Source organism: Sphaerodactylus townsendi, linkage group LG09 (assembly GCF_021028975.2).
Source record: "Sphaerodactylus townsendi isolate TG3544 linkage group LG09, MPM_Stown_v2.3, whole genome shotgun sequence".
Lineage (NCBI taxonomy): Eukaryota > Metazoa > Chordata > Lepidosauria > Squamata > Sphaerodactylidae > Sphaerodactylus > Sphaerodactylus townsendi.
Window position 1 is genome coordinate 67,511,812 of NC_059433.1, and position 14,726 is coordinate 67,526,537.

At 45.7% G+C, this 14,726-nt stretch overlaps 1 protein-coding gene across 1 annotated transcript in view; it reads left to right on the top strand.

Annotated features, from left to right (window-relative positions):
• Positions 1 to 14,726, top strand: part of LOC125439376 (collagen alpha-1(XXII) chain-like) — an 86,306-nt gene that overhangs the window by 43,431 nt on the left and 28,149 nt on the right. The window contains exons 2-3 of the mRNA XM_048508470.1: positions 3,710 to 3,858; positions 9,501 to 10,067. Coding sequence (XP_048364427.1) covers positions 3,768 to 3,858; positions 9,501 to 10,067 — 658 coding nt within the window. The 5' untranslated portion in view covers positions 3,710 to 3,767. The remainder of the gene's footprint in view (positions 1 to 3,709; positions 3,859 to 9,500; positions 10,068 to 14,726) is intronic.

Consider the following 14,726-nt stretch of genomic DNA (forward strand, 5'->3'; position numbering starts at 1 on the left):
TGCTTAGCTTCTGAGATCTAACAACTGTGCTAACCTGGCCCATCCAGGTCAAGATCATTAGTGTATCTTTTAACCAGACAATTATTGTGAGCTGTTTTGAACCATGAAAGAAAGAACAGTCCGCTTCGTAACTTGACATCAGAGTTATTGCAGGCTAATAAATATTGTTCCTTACCTGGGTAGCCCTGGTGAGGCTGATCTTGTCAGATCTCAGAAACTGAGGGCTGGAAATCACTTGTGATCTCAAGAGAACTTTGGGGCCTGGCTGGAGGTTGGCAACTTTATTCCAAGGCCTTCAGGGACGCCTAAGGAGACCTCTCTGAAGGAGTGGAATTGAGCCCAGAATTGCCTCAAAAGGAGCAAGGTTCTGGAATAACTGGAGTAGTTAAAATTGAAGCACAGTGAACGGACTATTGGAAGAGCCGTCCAAAAGATGAATTGGAAACAGCCTATGAAAACAGTAAATTGCAGAGGGTAGAGGAGGTTTTGCTGAGTTGACAAAGCTGCTCTCAAAAATAGAAATCGCTGCTGGCATCTTGGTTACTTTTCTTTGGAGCAACAACAAGGGTGAACATACATCATGCCCATGTTGGAAAAGAGTCTGAGTTTCTCCTCTCCGCTGTTTATGCTGAGAAGTCTTGTTTCAACTTGTTTTTGCTCTTGTGCAAATCAAATCTGTGCCTCCTCATCCCGAGGCGTGTTTTCTTTGTTTCTGTCTTTTCCTGTTTGTGCGTCTCTAGATCAGAATTATATGTAATTAATGCACATCATGTATGCTGAATGCATAAGTGCTGTGTAAACGAAGTAACTTTTTTTTAAAAAAAAAAACACCCCTCACTATCTAGACACTACAAACAAATCCACAAGACTGTAACAGAGAATTAAAAACAACATGGAAAGAAATAGGGACATCTACTGGGACATCATACCCTCTTTCATTGTGTAAGGTTTGCAAAAATCAGAATGTCACAATCTGCACTTATCCCATTTCTGTATAACAATCTAACTGATGCTCTTAAGATACCTATGCTTTTGAACAACATGGATCCCACAGTGTGTGAGAATGTAGCAAAATTTCTGCTAACAATAATAGACGTAAGCCTAGATGAATACCAACCAATGTCTATGTATTATGACCGCATATAGCCAGCAGTGATTTTGCTGGCTTCTGTCAGTGTCCGGTGACGTTTGGGTGGGTTAACTTAGCTGAAGGAATGTCCTGTAGTTACAGAAGGACCATGTATATATTTTAGTATTTAGTATTTTAGTCCCAGCGTCTATAATTGTGAGCAATAATGGGCAAATTTTGTATGCGGATTTTGTATGTTTATTTTATGCCAATAAAGGCTTGTGACTGATTGTGACTACTGGGAGAATTGCTCAACGGCACCTGTCAAACTTGCTGTTATGCCTGGAGAACAGATGCTTCTTGATGCTGATATCAAGTTTGGAAAACTTTCAGACTGTAAGGATTATGACCTTGAAATGGGGATGCTTTGCAGACAAATTGCAAGAAAGCAATAAGTCACACTGGTCCATTCAACACAGTGCAATTAAGACGTCTGAGGGACGATTTAAAAAAGAGGCGACTCTTCTTCTTCTTCTTCTTCTTCTTCTTCTTCTTCTTCTTCTTCTTCTTTCTTCTTCTTCTTCTTCTTCTTCTTTCTTCTTCTTCTTCTTCTTCTTCTTCTTCTTTCTTCTTCTTCTTCTTTCTTCTTCTTCTTCTTCTTCTTCTTCTTCTTCTTTCTTCTTCTTCTTCTTCTTCTTCTTCTTCTTCTTCTTCTTCTTCTTCTTCTTCTTCTTCTTCTTCTTCTTCATGACCCCTCACAACCTAGTGTAGGTTTCCCCCTCAAGACTTGCATGTCAGGGTCCTCAGTTCACTGTCATGGAGGGTTTGTTGGTTGTTGTTGCTAGGATGTATGATTGTCTTCACCACTGGCAACTTACTCTGCTGAAGCTTCCAGAGTCTCCTGTGTGCTGTGTAGGACAACATCTGCATGCCACCCCACAGAGGTCACTACGACCGACAACGTCACTCATCTGAGTAAGGTCTTCTGCAGATGCCAACCTGCAAGTAGGGTGAAGTCAACAACTGCCTGTAGTTGTGTGCCCCAACTTGTGGAATGGCCTGTTTGGGGAGGTCAGGAATGCTCTCACATCTCTGGCAATCTGAAAACTAATCAAAACTGAAGAGAGAGTTTTTCTATACAGCCAATAGGGTAGCAATGTTACAACAGTCTTCACATGTTACTTGGATAAATTATTGGGGACTGTGGTCTGCACTACTGTATATATAGTTTGCTTTGGGTGGGCACCTGTTGTGTACCGTTTACATAATTTAATGTGTCATCTTCCCCTCAAAAGACCCTCCGGGGATAGGGCGGTATAGCAAGTTTAATAAATAATAATAATAATAATAATAATAATAATAATAATAATAATAATAATAATAATAATAATAATAATAATAATAATAATAATAATAATAATGTTAACACTTTTGCTTTATATCAGTTCTGTTTTTCAGACTTTTGGTTGGTTCTGCAGCCCAAACCCTATTTCATTGTTCATTGAATGTCCCACTTTGTGGACTTTATGGCCTCCCTCTGCGTAATTCGCCTTGAGTCCCAGTGAGAAAAGCAGACTATAAAAAATGTAATAAATGAATGATTGATTGAATGAATGAATGAATAAATAAAATAGTTGATCAATTGACCAATTTTTTTTTAATCAACTGAACATCCAGCTTTAGGTTCTGCAACCGCCTCCAGCTTTCTGCACTGATCGTCAAAGCTGTCTTCAAAATCCTCCACAGCCTAATGCATGACTACTTTTCAGAGGTTAGGCTAGCCCTTCCTTAACTTCTAATGCCTATATGTGAGGCTGCTAGTTCTGCGTTGATAAATTTCTAGAATTTGGGGCTGGATCCTAGTGACCTGCGAGACCTTGGCAGGTTATAATGCCATAAAGCCACCATTTTCTCCATAAAAACTGATCTCAGTAGTTTGAAGAATGGTTGTAATTCCAGGAGACCTTCTGGCCCCACCTGGAGGATGGCAGGCCTACCTGTTTGAAGCTTTTCTCCACCCCAAAAGCCTTTTCCCTTCCTTGAGAGAAGGCACAAAGTCTTGCTGTGGAATGGTTCATTGGGAACATTCTGAGTCAGTTAGGAGTTTCTCTGCTTGATTATCTGGCCTTTGTCTGTCAGTTCCATTCCGCGCCATCCAGCCTGTCCATCAACATCTCACAACAGAGGGATTCCTGAGCACTGAGGTCTACGCAGAGACGGAGTCAGGGGGTCAAGCATTTATGACAATTGCCGGGTCAATCACTGGGGATATTACACTCATTGTCCTATCAAATCCACCTCAGGGCCGTCGTCTCCCTCCCAATGATTCGGAAGCCTAACTCGGAAGGATAATAGTTTCCTTGGGGATAGTTTCCGGTTCGTTGGCCTAAGTTGAACTTGTTTCAACCCAAGTAGCGTGGTGCCTTCAACAAGAGCCATTTTAAGCTGCCCTTTCTAACACTGGTGACCTTCGTATCTTTGTCTGTGTTCATTCTGCCTCTCGAGAGGAACCGGAGAGAGAGGACGGCACACCCAAGCAAGAGCGTGTAGTGTTGTAAACGTTCCTTAGTTTTCCTGTCTCTTCCCCTCAAAAGACCATTCCGTAAGATAATAATTTTCTTCCCCTTGTTTTCTTTTTAGACATGGTGGATTTCTAGAACAACCAACAGTAAAAGTGAAGTCTGCGTTGAAGGGAGACATGCCCTTTTCAGAAAGATGCCGAATATCTTGTGTGTTAATACTTCTCCTTCTCCCTTGGGGAGGAGAGAGCACTCAAGTTCCAAGAGCAGGTAAGTACGCGTTAATCTGCAAAGAGTAACTGGGGATTTGATCATAATGGAAATACCGGTTGTAGAAAAAAGGGACGCAAGAGCGTAACGAAGGTTTGAGTGGAAATTGTCAAGTTTCATACGGCTGTTAGAGTTAGCAGTGGTTAGAGTTAGCAGTGGCGTAGGAGGTTAAGAGCTCGTGTATCTAATCTTGAGGGACCGGGTTTGATTCCCAGCTCTGCCGCCTGAGCTGTGGAGGCTTCTCTGGGGAATTCAGATTAGCCTGTACATTCCCACACACGCCAGCTGGGTGACCTTGGGCTAGTCACAGCTTCTCGGAGCTCTCTCAGCCCCACCCACCTCACAGGGTGTTTGTTGTGAGGGGGGAAGGGCAAGGAGATTGTCAGCCCCTTTGAGTCTCCTGCAGGAGAGAAAGGGGGGATTTAAATCCAAACTCTTCTTCTTCTTAACGCTTAACATATTTTACTTCTGATCATCTTTACAACCACCCTGCAAAGTAGATCAGCTAGGTTAAATTTCAGAGGTGGTCGTTTGTGTGAGGTCCACTAACCAGACTGTGGTAACCATGACAACAATTAGAACCACAGTCCTTGTGATCTCAGTTGAAATCCGATGTATATTTCTTGGATGTGAACTGCTTTTGACATAACAGGATTCTCCTATGGTGAACAGTATAATCAAGAGCTGTTGGACAGATGGGGATGGCCCCGCCTGCTCCAAAAGGCTTTCCCGTGGCATGGGAAGCCTGAAAAGGGTGACATAAAACACTCACCTTAACATTCCCCCATAGGGCGGAATAGAGATACACCATGAAAATCATGGCATATCTCTGCGAGTGACTCCACCGGCTCACAGGGGCTGATCAGGCTCTGGGGGCCGACTAAAGTCAGCCATGCCCACCAGGTGCCTTTGGGAGCTCAGGTGCAGGATGTGAAAGCAATGGCCTTCTGCTGCTGTTGCTTTTGAGCACCTGGTCTGCTAAGGCATTTGCAATCTCAGATCAAGGAGGATCAAGATTTTAATTTTATTTGTATTTATTTGTTAGATTTTTATACCGCCCTATCCCCGAGGGGCTCCGGGCAGTGCACAACAATAAACATAAGGGGGGCACCAGGGTTGGGGCTGAGGATCCCAGTTTTAATGGGACGGGGTAAATACAGCGGTGGCCCGGCTGACCCATACTATGATAGACGGCGGCGAAATGGATATGCTGCATCTGACTGTATCCGACCTATCCTAGGAGCGAGGATGGACAGGTTCAAGGGATATACTCTGCTTAAGTCCCTGGTGTTGATCAATGCCGTTATAAACAATAAGACACGCCAGTTCTCGGGATTTTCGGAGATCTGCAAAGTGGACCTGGCTTGTGTCGCGAGTACCTGGAGTCCGTGAAGGTGGACCGTTGCTCTGAACGAGTCACCACCAGGTTTAGCGTGCCTCCTGATCTCGAACAGGGCGAGAGCGGCGTGGCAATGTACCATCGCCAATTCCATCCCCTTCAGACGGTCGATCGGAGATCACTGGCATGGAGTGTAATGCGGCCCTGGAAGTGGTTAGCCCGCGAGGAGAGGTTGGCTATCCTTCCTGTGGTGTACGATGCGCCTAAGCGAGGGGCGGCCTTCTCGGTTGCTGGAGGTGAGTGGCGGCGTTCGCGGTTTCCCAGACTTATTGTCTTGGGTGATCTCACTCCAGCGTCCATGCGATACGCCTCTTGTATGGCTGGGATAGTGTCATCCATGGCGACACTAGCCTCTCATAATAATTCTGGCCCCAGAAGCCGGTCCTGCGCTGGATTTGAATGCTTTGGGTGAGGGGTGCTTAAGTGCATTATCCTCTACAAGACAGAGTGCCATGGTCGACCACTATGCCCTGGAAGCTGCGGCTGGACATGCCGCCCGCGCTACCCTGTCACGGCGGCGAACTGGCGATTTTTTTATACCCGCCAGCGGAGGAGACTATGGATCCAATTGGTTTCCTAGATGCTCGCGGGACCACAGACCTGCGGCACACTTTCGGTAAGGCAGGTGGAGAGTTGGAACTCCGCCTCTCTGATGCCATCGAGACTGTATACGGCGTCCTCTGCGCCCGCTCAAGGCAGGCTCCGTGGTATCACGGAGAGCCGCCACATAAAGCGGGTGCTCAGGCGTCCTACCGGCGAAGTGTGGAGAAATCTGCGTGCGAAGCTCTGCGGAACATCTTATAGGGCGTTTATGAAAGCCTATGAGATATGACGAAGGAGAAGCGAAGGCCTTCTTCTCCTCCTCTCTGCATCTGCCAAGCTCATACGGCACAATTATTCCAGGATAATTCGATCTTTGACCTCTTTATCAGAGGGTTCTACCGTCATGGATTGGTTGTTGGCTGTGAGGCTTTTATGAGCTTTTAACTTGAATAAAGTGGCGTCATCGCCAGGACCTTCCATTACCTTAACTGCAATGAAGGCGAACTGGAAGGCTCCTTGCGTCTTCCATTTGGATTTGGCCCAGTTTTCCCTGCTCTCTGAAGCGCTGTTGACAGGAGCTGGCTGCTGTTAAGACCCTACTACCTGTCCTCTGGATCCGTGCCCTTCACCAGGCTGATTAAATCGTGCGGGAGGGCCCTACGATAACCCATCTGTTGAAAGATCATCAATGACCCAGCTCCCTTGAGCAAAGAGTCTTTCCAGATGATAGGTTGAAGGTAGTCGCCACGCTCTTAGAAAAGACCATCCTTAGATCCTGGAGATCTGGCCAATTACGCCCGTCACCGAATCTTCGTTTCAGAAGTGGTGAAGGAAGAGTGAATGTTGGAACGCGCAGCTTCAGGGCTTCTGGATGACATCGACGCCGATCCCTTCGATCGGCTTCCGTGCTGGAATAGGGCCGAGAGGCGAGTTCTCACAAACATCACAGATCGCTCCGTATACCGCAGCTAGACGAGAGCAGATGCGCTGCTGGTATTTGTTAGATCTCACCGCAGCGTTTATTATAGTGCGATCACGACCTTTGACCCACCACCTGGCGCTTCGGGGTTGAGCTGTTATCCTTCGATGGATTGCCTGCGTTCCTCGAGTAGTCAACAAGGTAATGAGTGGCCAGGCAAGCTTCGGAGGTGCCCTTCATTGCGGTGTACTCAGGGGCATTACTATACTGTTATTTAAACATCTATATCGACCACTTGCTCAGCTGATGCGGGCTTTTGGGCTGATCTGCCATCAATCGCTGATGACACTCCAGCTCATTCTGTTGATGGAGAGCTGCGCTGCCTGCGAGCTCTACAGCAATGTTTGGAAGTGATGCGGCTGGTTGGTTACAGCAGAGCAGGTTAAGAAACTTAATCCACCGCCGAGACGGAGATCCCTTTGGCTTGGTCGTGGGGGGGTGAGATTAGGGATTTCCAGCCGCGGTGTGGGGAGGGGCCATATTGGCACCGACCCCCCCTCCGTTCATGGCCTGAGAGTCCACCTGGATTCGTCTCTTTTCAATGGAGACCCGGGTGGCCCATATAGCCGGGTTCGCGTTTTTTCCATCTTACGACAGGCCGTCGGCTGGCCTTTTCTCTAACGCGGCCACAGCCACCTTGATCCATTACAGCGGTCACCTCCAGACTGGACTATTGCTTCGGCTCTCACGGGCGGCTTCCCGCTGCGCTGATCGGAAACTGGGGTGGTCAACATCTGCGGTTGCTCCTGAAGGGTGCCTTTCGTGAACACATCTCCCTGTGTTGCGCGCCTGCATTCCCAGTTACCTATCAATTCGAATCATGTTCAGGTGGCCAGGTGTTGACAGCTGGGGCTATCGCGTGGGACCTCGTGCCGCCGGGACGCGTACCCCATAATCGGCTCGTCCTCTGCGATCAGCAGAGAAGCGAGATCTACTGGAGATCCAGGCATGATGGCGGCTGGCCTCCACCTGAGCCAGGGCTTTCACAACCCTAGCACGGCCTGGTGGAACACATTACCACCAGCTATTCAGACCTCACCGGGACCTTGGAAGTTCATAGAGCCTGTAAAGAAACGAATTATTCCGGGCCTTTGGAGAGTCCAACCGCCCGATAATGCCCGCCCTGCTAGTAGGGTCCCCTAACATCATTAGGACCCTCCTCATTTTACTGGAAGAGGGTGGTATATGGGTCACCTTGGGCCCTATTGTAGAATATACCTGTTTAAGATTTTATGTTTTGTATGATTTTATGTTGTTCACCGCCCTGAGCCCTCCGGGGATAGGGCGGTATAGCAAGTTTAATAAATAATAATAATAATAATAATAATAATAATAATAATAATAATAATAATAATAATAATAATAATAATAATAATAATAATAATAATAGAACATAAAATGGCTAAATCTTTAAAAGCAGTGATAAAACAGTAAAAGCTAAATCTTATAAATACAATACAATAAAATACAATAAAAATACAATAATAAATATAAATGGCGTCCAGCAGCTCCATATTCAAAATCCTCTCCCCAAGAGGGAGGAATGGCAGGTCCCAGATGTAGAAGGCCATGAGGCAGAGATTGGTAGCCAGAGATCGACTTCTCCTCCATAAATCTGTCCAAGCCCCTTTTAAAGCTATCCAGGTTAGTGGCCATCACCACCTCCTGCGGCAGCATATTCCAAACACCAATCACACGTTGCGTGAAGAAGTGTTTCCTTTTATTAGTCCTAATTCTTCCCCCCAGCATTTTCAATGTATGCCCCCTGGTTCTAGTATTGTGAGAAAGAGAGAAAAAATTCTCTCTGTCAACATTTTCTACCCCATGCATCATTTTTTATAGACTTCAATCATATCCCCCCCTCAGACGTCTCCTCTCCAAAACTAAAGCATTAGCAAAGTTTGGATTTATATCCCCTTTCTCTCCTGCAGGAGACTCAAAGGGGCTTACAATCTCCTTGCCCTTCCCCCCTCACAACAAACACCCTGTGAGGTAGGTGGGGCTGAGAGAGCTCCAGAAAGCTGTGACTAGCCCAAGGTCACCCAGCTGGCGTGTGTGGGAGTGCACAGGCTAATCTGAATTCCCCAGATAAGCCTCCACAGCTCAGGCGGCAGAGCTGGGAATCAAACCCGGTTCCTCCAGATTAGACATATGAGCTCTTAACCTCCTACGCCACTGCTGCAAGAGTCCCAAACGCTGCAGCCTCTCCTCATAAGGAAGGTGCTCCAAAAGGGTTGCTCTAAAGAGGCAAGCAACGGCAGACCGCCTTGGTTTGTCTCTTGCCTTTAAGACCCTGAGGATTCACGTTAAGTCAGTGGTGACTTGTTTTCCATCCCCAAAGGCAGAGTGATGGCTGGCCTCAATAAATCTGCCCCCTCCCCCCCCCAGCATATTGCATTAAAAGAGAAACAGAGAGAAGTTTGTTGGGATTTCAAAGCAAAATAGCTGTCTCATAGACATTCAGACAGGAGTAGGCGAAAGGGCTGGACTGAAACACTGCAGAGAGAGAAAGAGAGAGAGAAAGTATGCATAACAAGGCAACAGTTCTGTTCAGATCCCCTTTAGAACAAAAGGAAGAATCGGAGAACAATGGTGCTCCAAGATGGCACACCCACTTTGGGTGAAGGAGACTAACAAGAACAGGAATGTATGTGGAGTCAGCGGGGATGATGACTTTTCTCCTCAGCTACCTCTCAGGAGTCCCTTGTGTTTCCCTTCCAGGTTGCAAGAGTGTTCACTATGACCTCATCTTCCTCTTGGACGCGTCTTCCAGCGTTGGCATTGACGACTTCCAGAAGGTCCGCCAGTGGGTGGTCGATCTGGTGGACAGTTTTGAGATTGGCCCAGACAAAACCCGCGTCGGCGTCGTCCGTTACAGCACTCAGCCGATGACAGAGTTTGAACTTGGCACCTACAGCACCGGAGAGCAGGTCAAGGCAGCTGCAAGGAAGATCAGATACCACGGGGGCAACACAAACACGGGGGATGCCCTGCGGTACATCACCACCCACAGCTTTTCCGCAGGGGCTGGTGGGAGGCCCAGTGATCCCAGCATTAAAAAAGTGGCCATCCTTCTGACCGATGGCAGGAGTCAGGATCACGTCTTGGAGCCGGCGGCGGCGGCGCACAAAGCAGGCATCAAAATCTTTGCTCTGGGAGTTGGCGAAGCTCTTAAGGAAGAGTTGGAAGAAATTGCCTCCGAACCAAAGTCTGCTTACACGTTCCATGTTTCCGACTACAACGCGATCGACAAGATACGAGAACAGCTGAGGAAACGGCTTTGTGAGAGTGAGTAACGCCTTTCCTTAGTCAAAACTCTGCGGTTAAAATGGAGTTTGGGCCAAATGTTAGAGCACTGCCAATGACAAGTCATGACATCAGTGCATTGATGCAATAGAACCGAACAACTCAAAAATTCAAAATTGGCACACTGACCTGGATTTGTATGTAGACATCATTTACAATAATTCAAAGCAACATTTACTCAAATTTATTTTTTCATTGTTATTGCACACATATAAATCCACTTGCACTAATGCTAACCCTATTCTAATATACTACAATGAAAAACATTAAAGTGCATAATATATAAAGAGTGCCAGTGTCAATAAATCATATAAATAAATCATATCAAGAAATTTTTGGAACTCATTAGTTGGAAGTCTCATATGGACCTTGTCATTATATCTTGAACGAAATTATGAAATTGTACATTGATATGATGTATTGACACTATATATATTATGCACTTTAATTTTTTTCATTATAGTATATTAGAATAGGGTTAGCATTAGTGTAAGTGGATTTATAGGTGTGCAATAACAATGAAAAAATAAATTTGAGTAAATGTTGCTTTGAATTATTGTAAATGATGTCTACATACAAATCCAGGTCAGTGTGCCAATTTTGAAATTTTGAGTTGTTCGGTTCTATTGCATTGTGCTTGGCACACTGTTTTCTATCTTGTGGGCTATCAGTGCATTGATAGCAACATCATTACATTGCCAGCAGAGGCGTATCTCTAAGGGGACTGGGGGGTGAGTGACGCACCAGGTGCGCACCCCTGTGGGGGTGTGGCAAGGGCATTCCAGGGGTGTTCCAGGATCATTCTGGGGTGGGGGCAGAGGACGCACCAGTGCACCAGGTGCTTTCCCCCCTTGCTACTCCTCTGGTTGCCAGTGAGTTCTTCTCGCCAGTGGCCAGCTTTCCACAGGTTGCCAGTCTTGTATTGGCAACTCTAAACTAAAGACAGAGAGGCAGATAAAGGAGAGCTGGTTGATGAGTAAAAAGAGAGAAGGAAGGAGGGAAAGGAAGATGCTGTGAAGACTGTCAAGGAAGAGAAACAAGAAATAGTCAGGGAAGGGGAAATGAAATGCTCCTCGAAGTCCTTGTGGATCCCCCGCTGGTTTATATCTAATACTTGAGCTTATCTAGATGGAGATATTGAGGTTTGAACTGAGAGGCTATCTCCTTATAAAGCATGTGTTCTTTCCTTAAACCACATTTCCTGTCATAGTGTAAAATTTCCTGTACCATCTTTTATATATTATACCTCTCATTCCTTGTCCTAAGGAATGCTAGCTAGATCAAATCTGTACATTTCTTATCGCATGCGTAAGGTTGGATCCTACCAGGTTTTTCATTACTGGAAAAAGAACTACCCAAAAATACTGTGCTGGGGACTGTGAGAACTCTATGGACCAAAACTATGTATTAGGGGGGATGTAAAAAGGAAGATAATTGGGATAAGACTTAGATAAAAAGTTGATAGGATTTAACCCACATTGACAAAGGAGTAGTGCCATATTAGTGAGTCATCAAACTTGGGGAAAACCACCATGGTGAAAAACTGCACAACAATTTTGTATGTGGGGGTGGCGGGGAAAAAAATCAATTGTTTGGAAGCCACTGTATTTTTTTGGAGGATGATATGTTTTAGATCAGTGATGGCGAACCTTTTCGAGACCGAGTGCCCAAATTGCAACCCAAAACCCACTTATTTATCGCAAAGTGCCAACGCAGCAATTCTGAAGCCTACAGCACTGCTGAAGCCTACAGCAAGTCCCACATGCGCCGCTGTGCGCTGCTCTAGCATCTCTGCTGCCTCTGCCCCCTCCCCTCGGGCAACAACCACCTGGAGCACAGGCACCAGACCCACCAGCCGAGTCCTCCCTGCTCGCTGAGGTGCACGCACATCAAGTCCAGCAGCTCATGCCAGCCTAGATTGGGGGGGATTTCCCCCCCCCACATGACAAACTCTGTGCACGCGTGGCCACAGAGAGGGCTCTGAGTGCCACCTCTGGCACCCATGCCATAGGTTCGCCACCACTGTTTTAGATCCTTCTTTACAGACTTTATTCCTGTGATACCGTAATAGCTGCATGCTGAGAATGTTTGGCTGTATGCGCATGCAACTGTTGTAAGATGAACTAGTGTGGTATAGTGGATAGTGTATTAGATTAGGATCTCAGAGACACAGGTTTGAAACCCACCTCAGAAGGTTTTTGTTGTGAAGATAATGTAGAAGAGGGTAGAATAATGTTGTAAGCTGGGGTGCTGTGTGGTTTCCGGGCTGTATGGCTGTGTTCTGTCAGCATTCTCTCCTGATGTTTCACCTGCATCTGTGGCTGGCATCTTCAGACTATCCTCTGAAGATGCCAGCCACAGATGCAGGCGGAACATCAGGAGAGAATGCTGATAGAACACGGCCATACAGCCCGGAAACCACACAGCACCCCAGTGATTCCAGCCATGAAAGCCTTCGACAATGTTGTAAGCTGTTACCATGGGGGAGAAAAGCAGAGTATCTCTCTCTCTCTCTCTCTCTCTCTCTCTCTCTCTCTCTCTCTCTCTCTCTCTCTCTCTCTCTCTCTCTCTATCTATCTATCTATCTATCTATCTATCTATAAATAAGTAAATATGAATGCATGCTGCAGGGTGCATGATAGAATCAGCTACAGCCTTTTGTAGCATGTACACATGCCATCAGACATACATTCTTTGCTATGTAGTATTTGGAGTGATCCCAAGTGTTTAGCCATTCCCCATTTTAACTATCAAGGACAATGCTGTAGGTTCACGGTCCTCCAGATATACCTTGAAAGTGATCGTCTTAGTGGTAGCATAATGAATTGCTTTGTCTGGTTTTCATTGTTCTATTAATTTGATGTAAAATGTTATTTTGGTTTATCTCATAATGAGATGGTTTCGAACTGAATTGTGTACTGTTGGGTGCATGTTCATGGAGAAACAATTCTATGCATATTTTTAAACAGATACATGAAATTGTTTTAGATGTGATTTACAACCATCAAATAAAATAATGAAAAAACGGCAATCAAACGATCATTACAAAATGATCATCAGAAAACAGGGAAGCCCCAGGATAATCTAAAACTATCAGCTGACATTATCCTAAAACAAGCAGCAAAGCAACTAAGAATGAAAATTTAGAGAATCAAACTGTCAGAGGCAGAAGAACAATAATTGTCCTTTGCTCTGAACTGACTTTATGATGTCTTCACAAAGCCAAATTCTTTTTGGCTGAGTGATGCCCCAATGTCATCAGAGTCCTGGTTGTCTGGGGTCACTGTTTTTATACTCTGTTGCACAGGAATATAATAGTGCTGTGTGGTTTCTGGGCTGTATGGCCGTGTTCTAGCAGCATTCTCTCCTGACGTTTCGCCTGCATCTGTGGCTGGCATCTTCAGAGGATCTGATGTAAGAAAGGAAAGCAAGTGTAGTATATATACTGTGAGGTCAATAGGTGAGGCCATCTGAATAGAAGTAGCTTGGCATGTGGGTAACAATGAAGTCTGTAGCATGTGAGTCACAATGAAGATAGAAAGGTCAATTGTGACTCACATGCTACAGACTTCATTGTTACTCACATGCCAAGCTACTTCTATTCAGATGGCCTCACCTATTGACTTCACAGTATATATACTACGCTTGCTTTCCTTTCTTACATCAGATCCTCTGAAGATGCCAGCCACAGATGCAGGCAAAACATCAGGAGAGAATGCTGCTAGAACACGGCCATACAGCCCGGAAACCACACAGCACTCCAGTGATTCCGGCCGTGAAAGCCTTCGACAATACAGGAATATGATAGTTCGGTCGATCAGAGGGAAAATGTAGCCCAGTGCAAAATCTGAGTTTACCACCACCACCCTGCCTCCCGTATGGGCGGCCACCCTCTCCCACCACAACCAAATTTTTTTTGCACCAGGTCTTGAAGTCAGAGTATGGACCCGGGGTGTGTGTGTGTGTGTGGGGGGGGGAGCGATTTTAAACCCCACACATGACTAAATGGCCACAGTCAGGGGACATTTGACCCCATATGTTCCCCTGGGCAGTACGCCCCTGCGGTCAAAACACAAAACAAACAATATATCACTCATAAAACCATTATACACAATTTATACAACTATAAAAAACAAACAAAAATACGCATCTGGTTCACTTCCTACTAGCCTCAAGTTTTCATCATAATATAATTTTTAACAATCCTTAGTCAAGGTCAGGGGTGTCCAACTCTGGCATTTCAGATGTTCATGGACTACAATTCCCATCAGCCCTTGCTGGCATAGCCAATTGGTCATGCCAGCAGGGGCTGATAAGAATTGTAGTCCACGAACATCTGAAGCGCCAGAGTTGGACACCTCTGGTCTAGATTCTTACAGTTTTCTAAATTAGTATATATATTTTAAATTACTGCTACTGTACTGCTACTGTACTCCTACTGTACTGCTGGGGGGAAGAATTAGGACTAATAAAAGGAAACACTTCTTCACGCAACGTGTGATTGGTGTTTGGAATATGCTGCCACAGGAGGTGGTGATGGCCACTAACCTGGATCGCTTTAAAAAGGGCTTGGACAGATTTATGGAGGAGAAGTCGATCTCTGGCTACCAATCTTGATCCTCCTTGATCTCAGATTGCAAA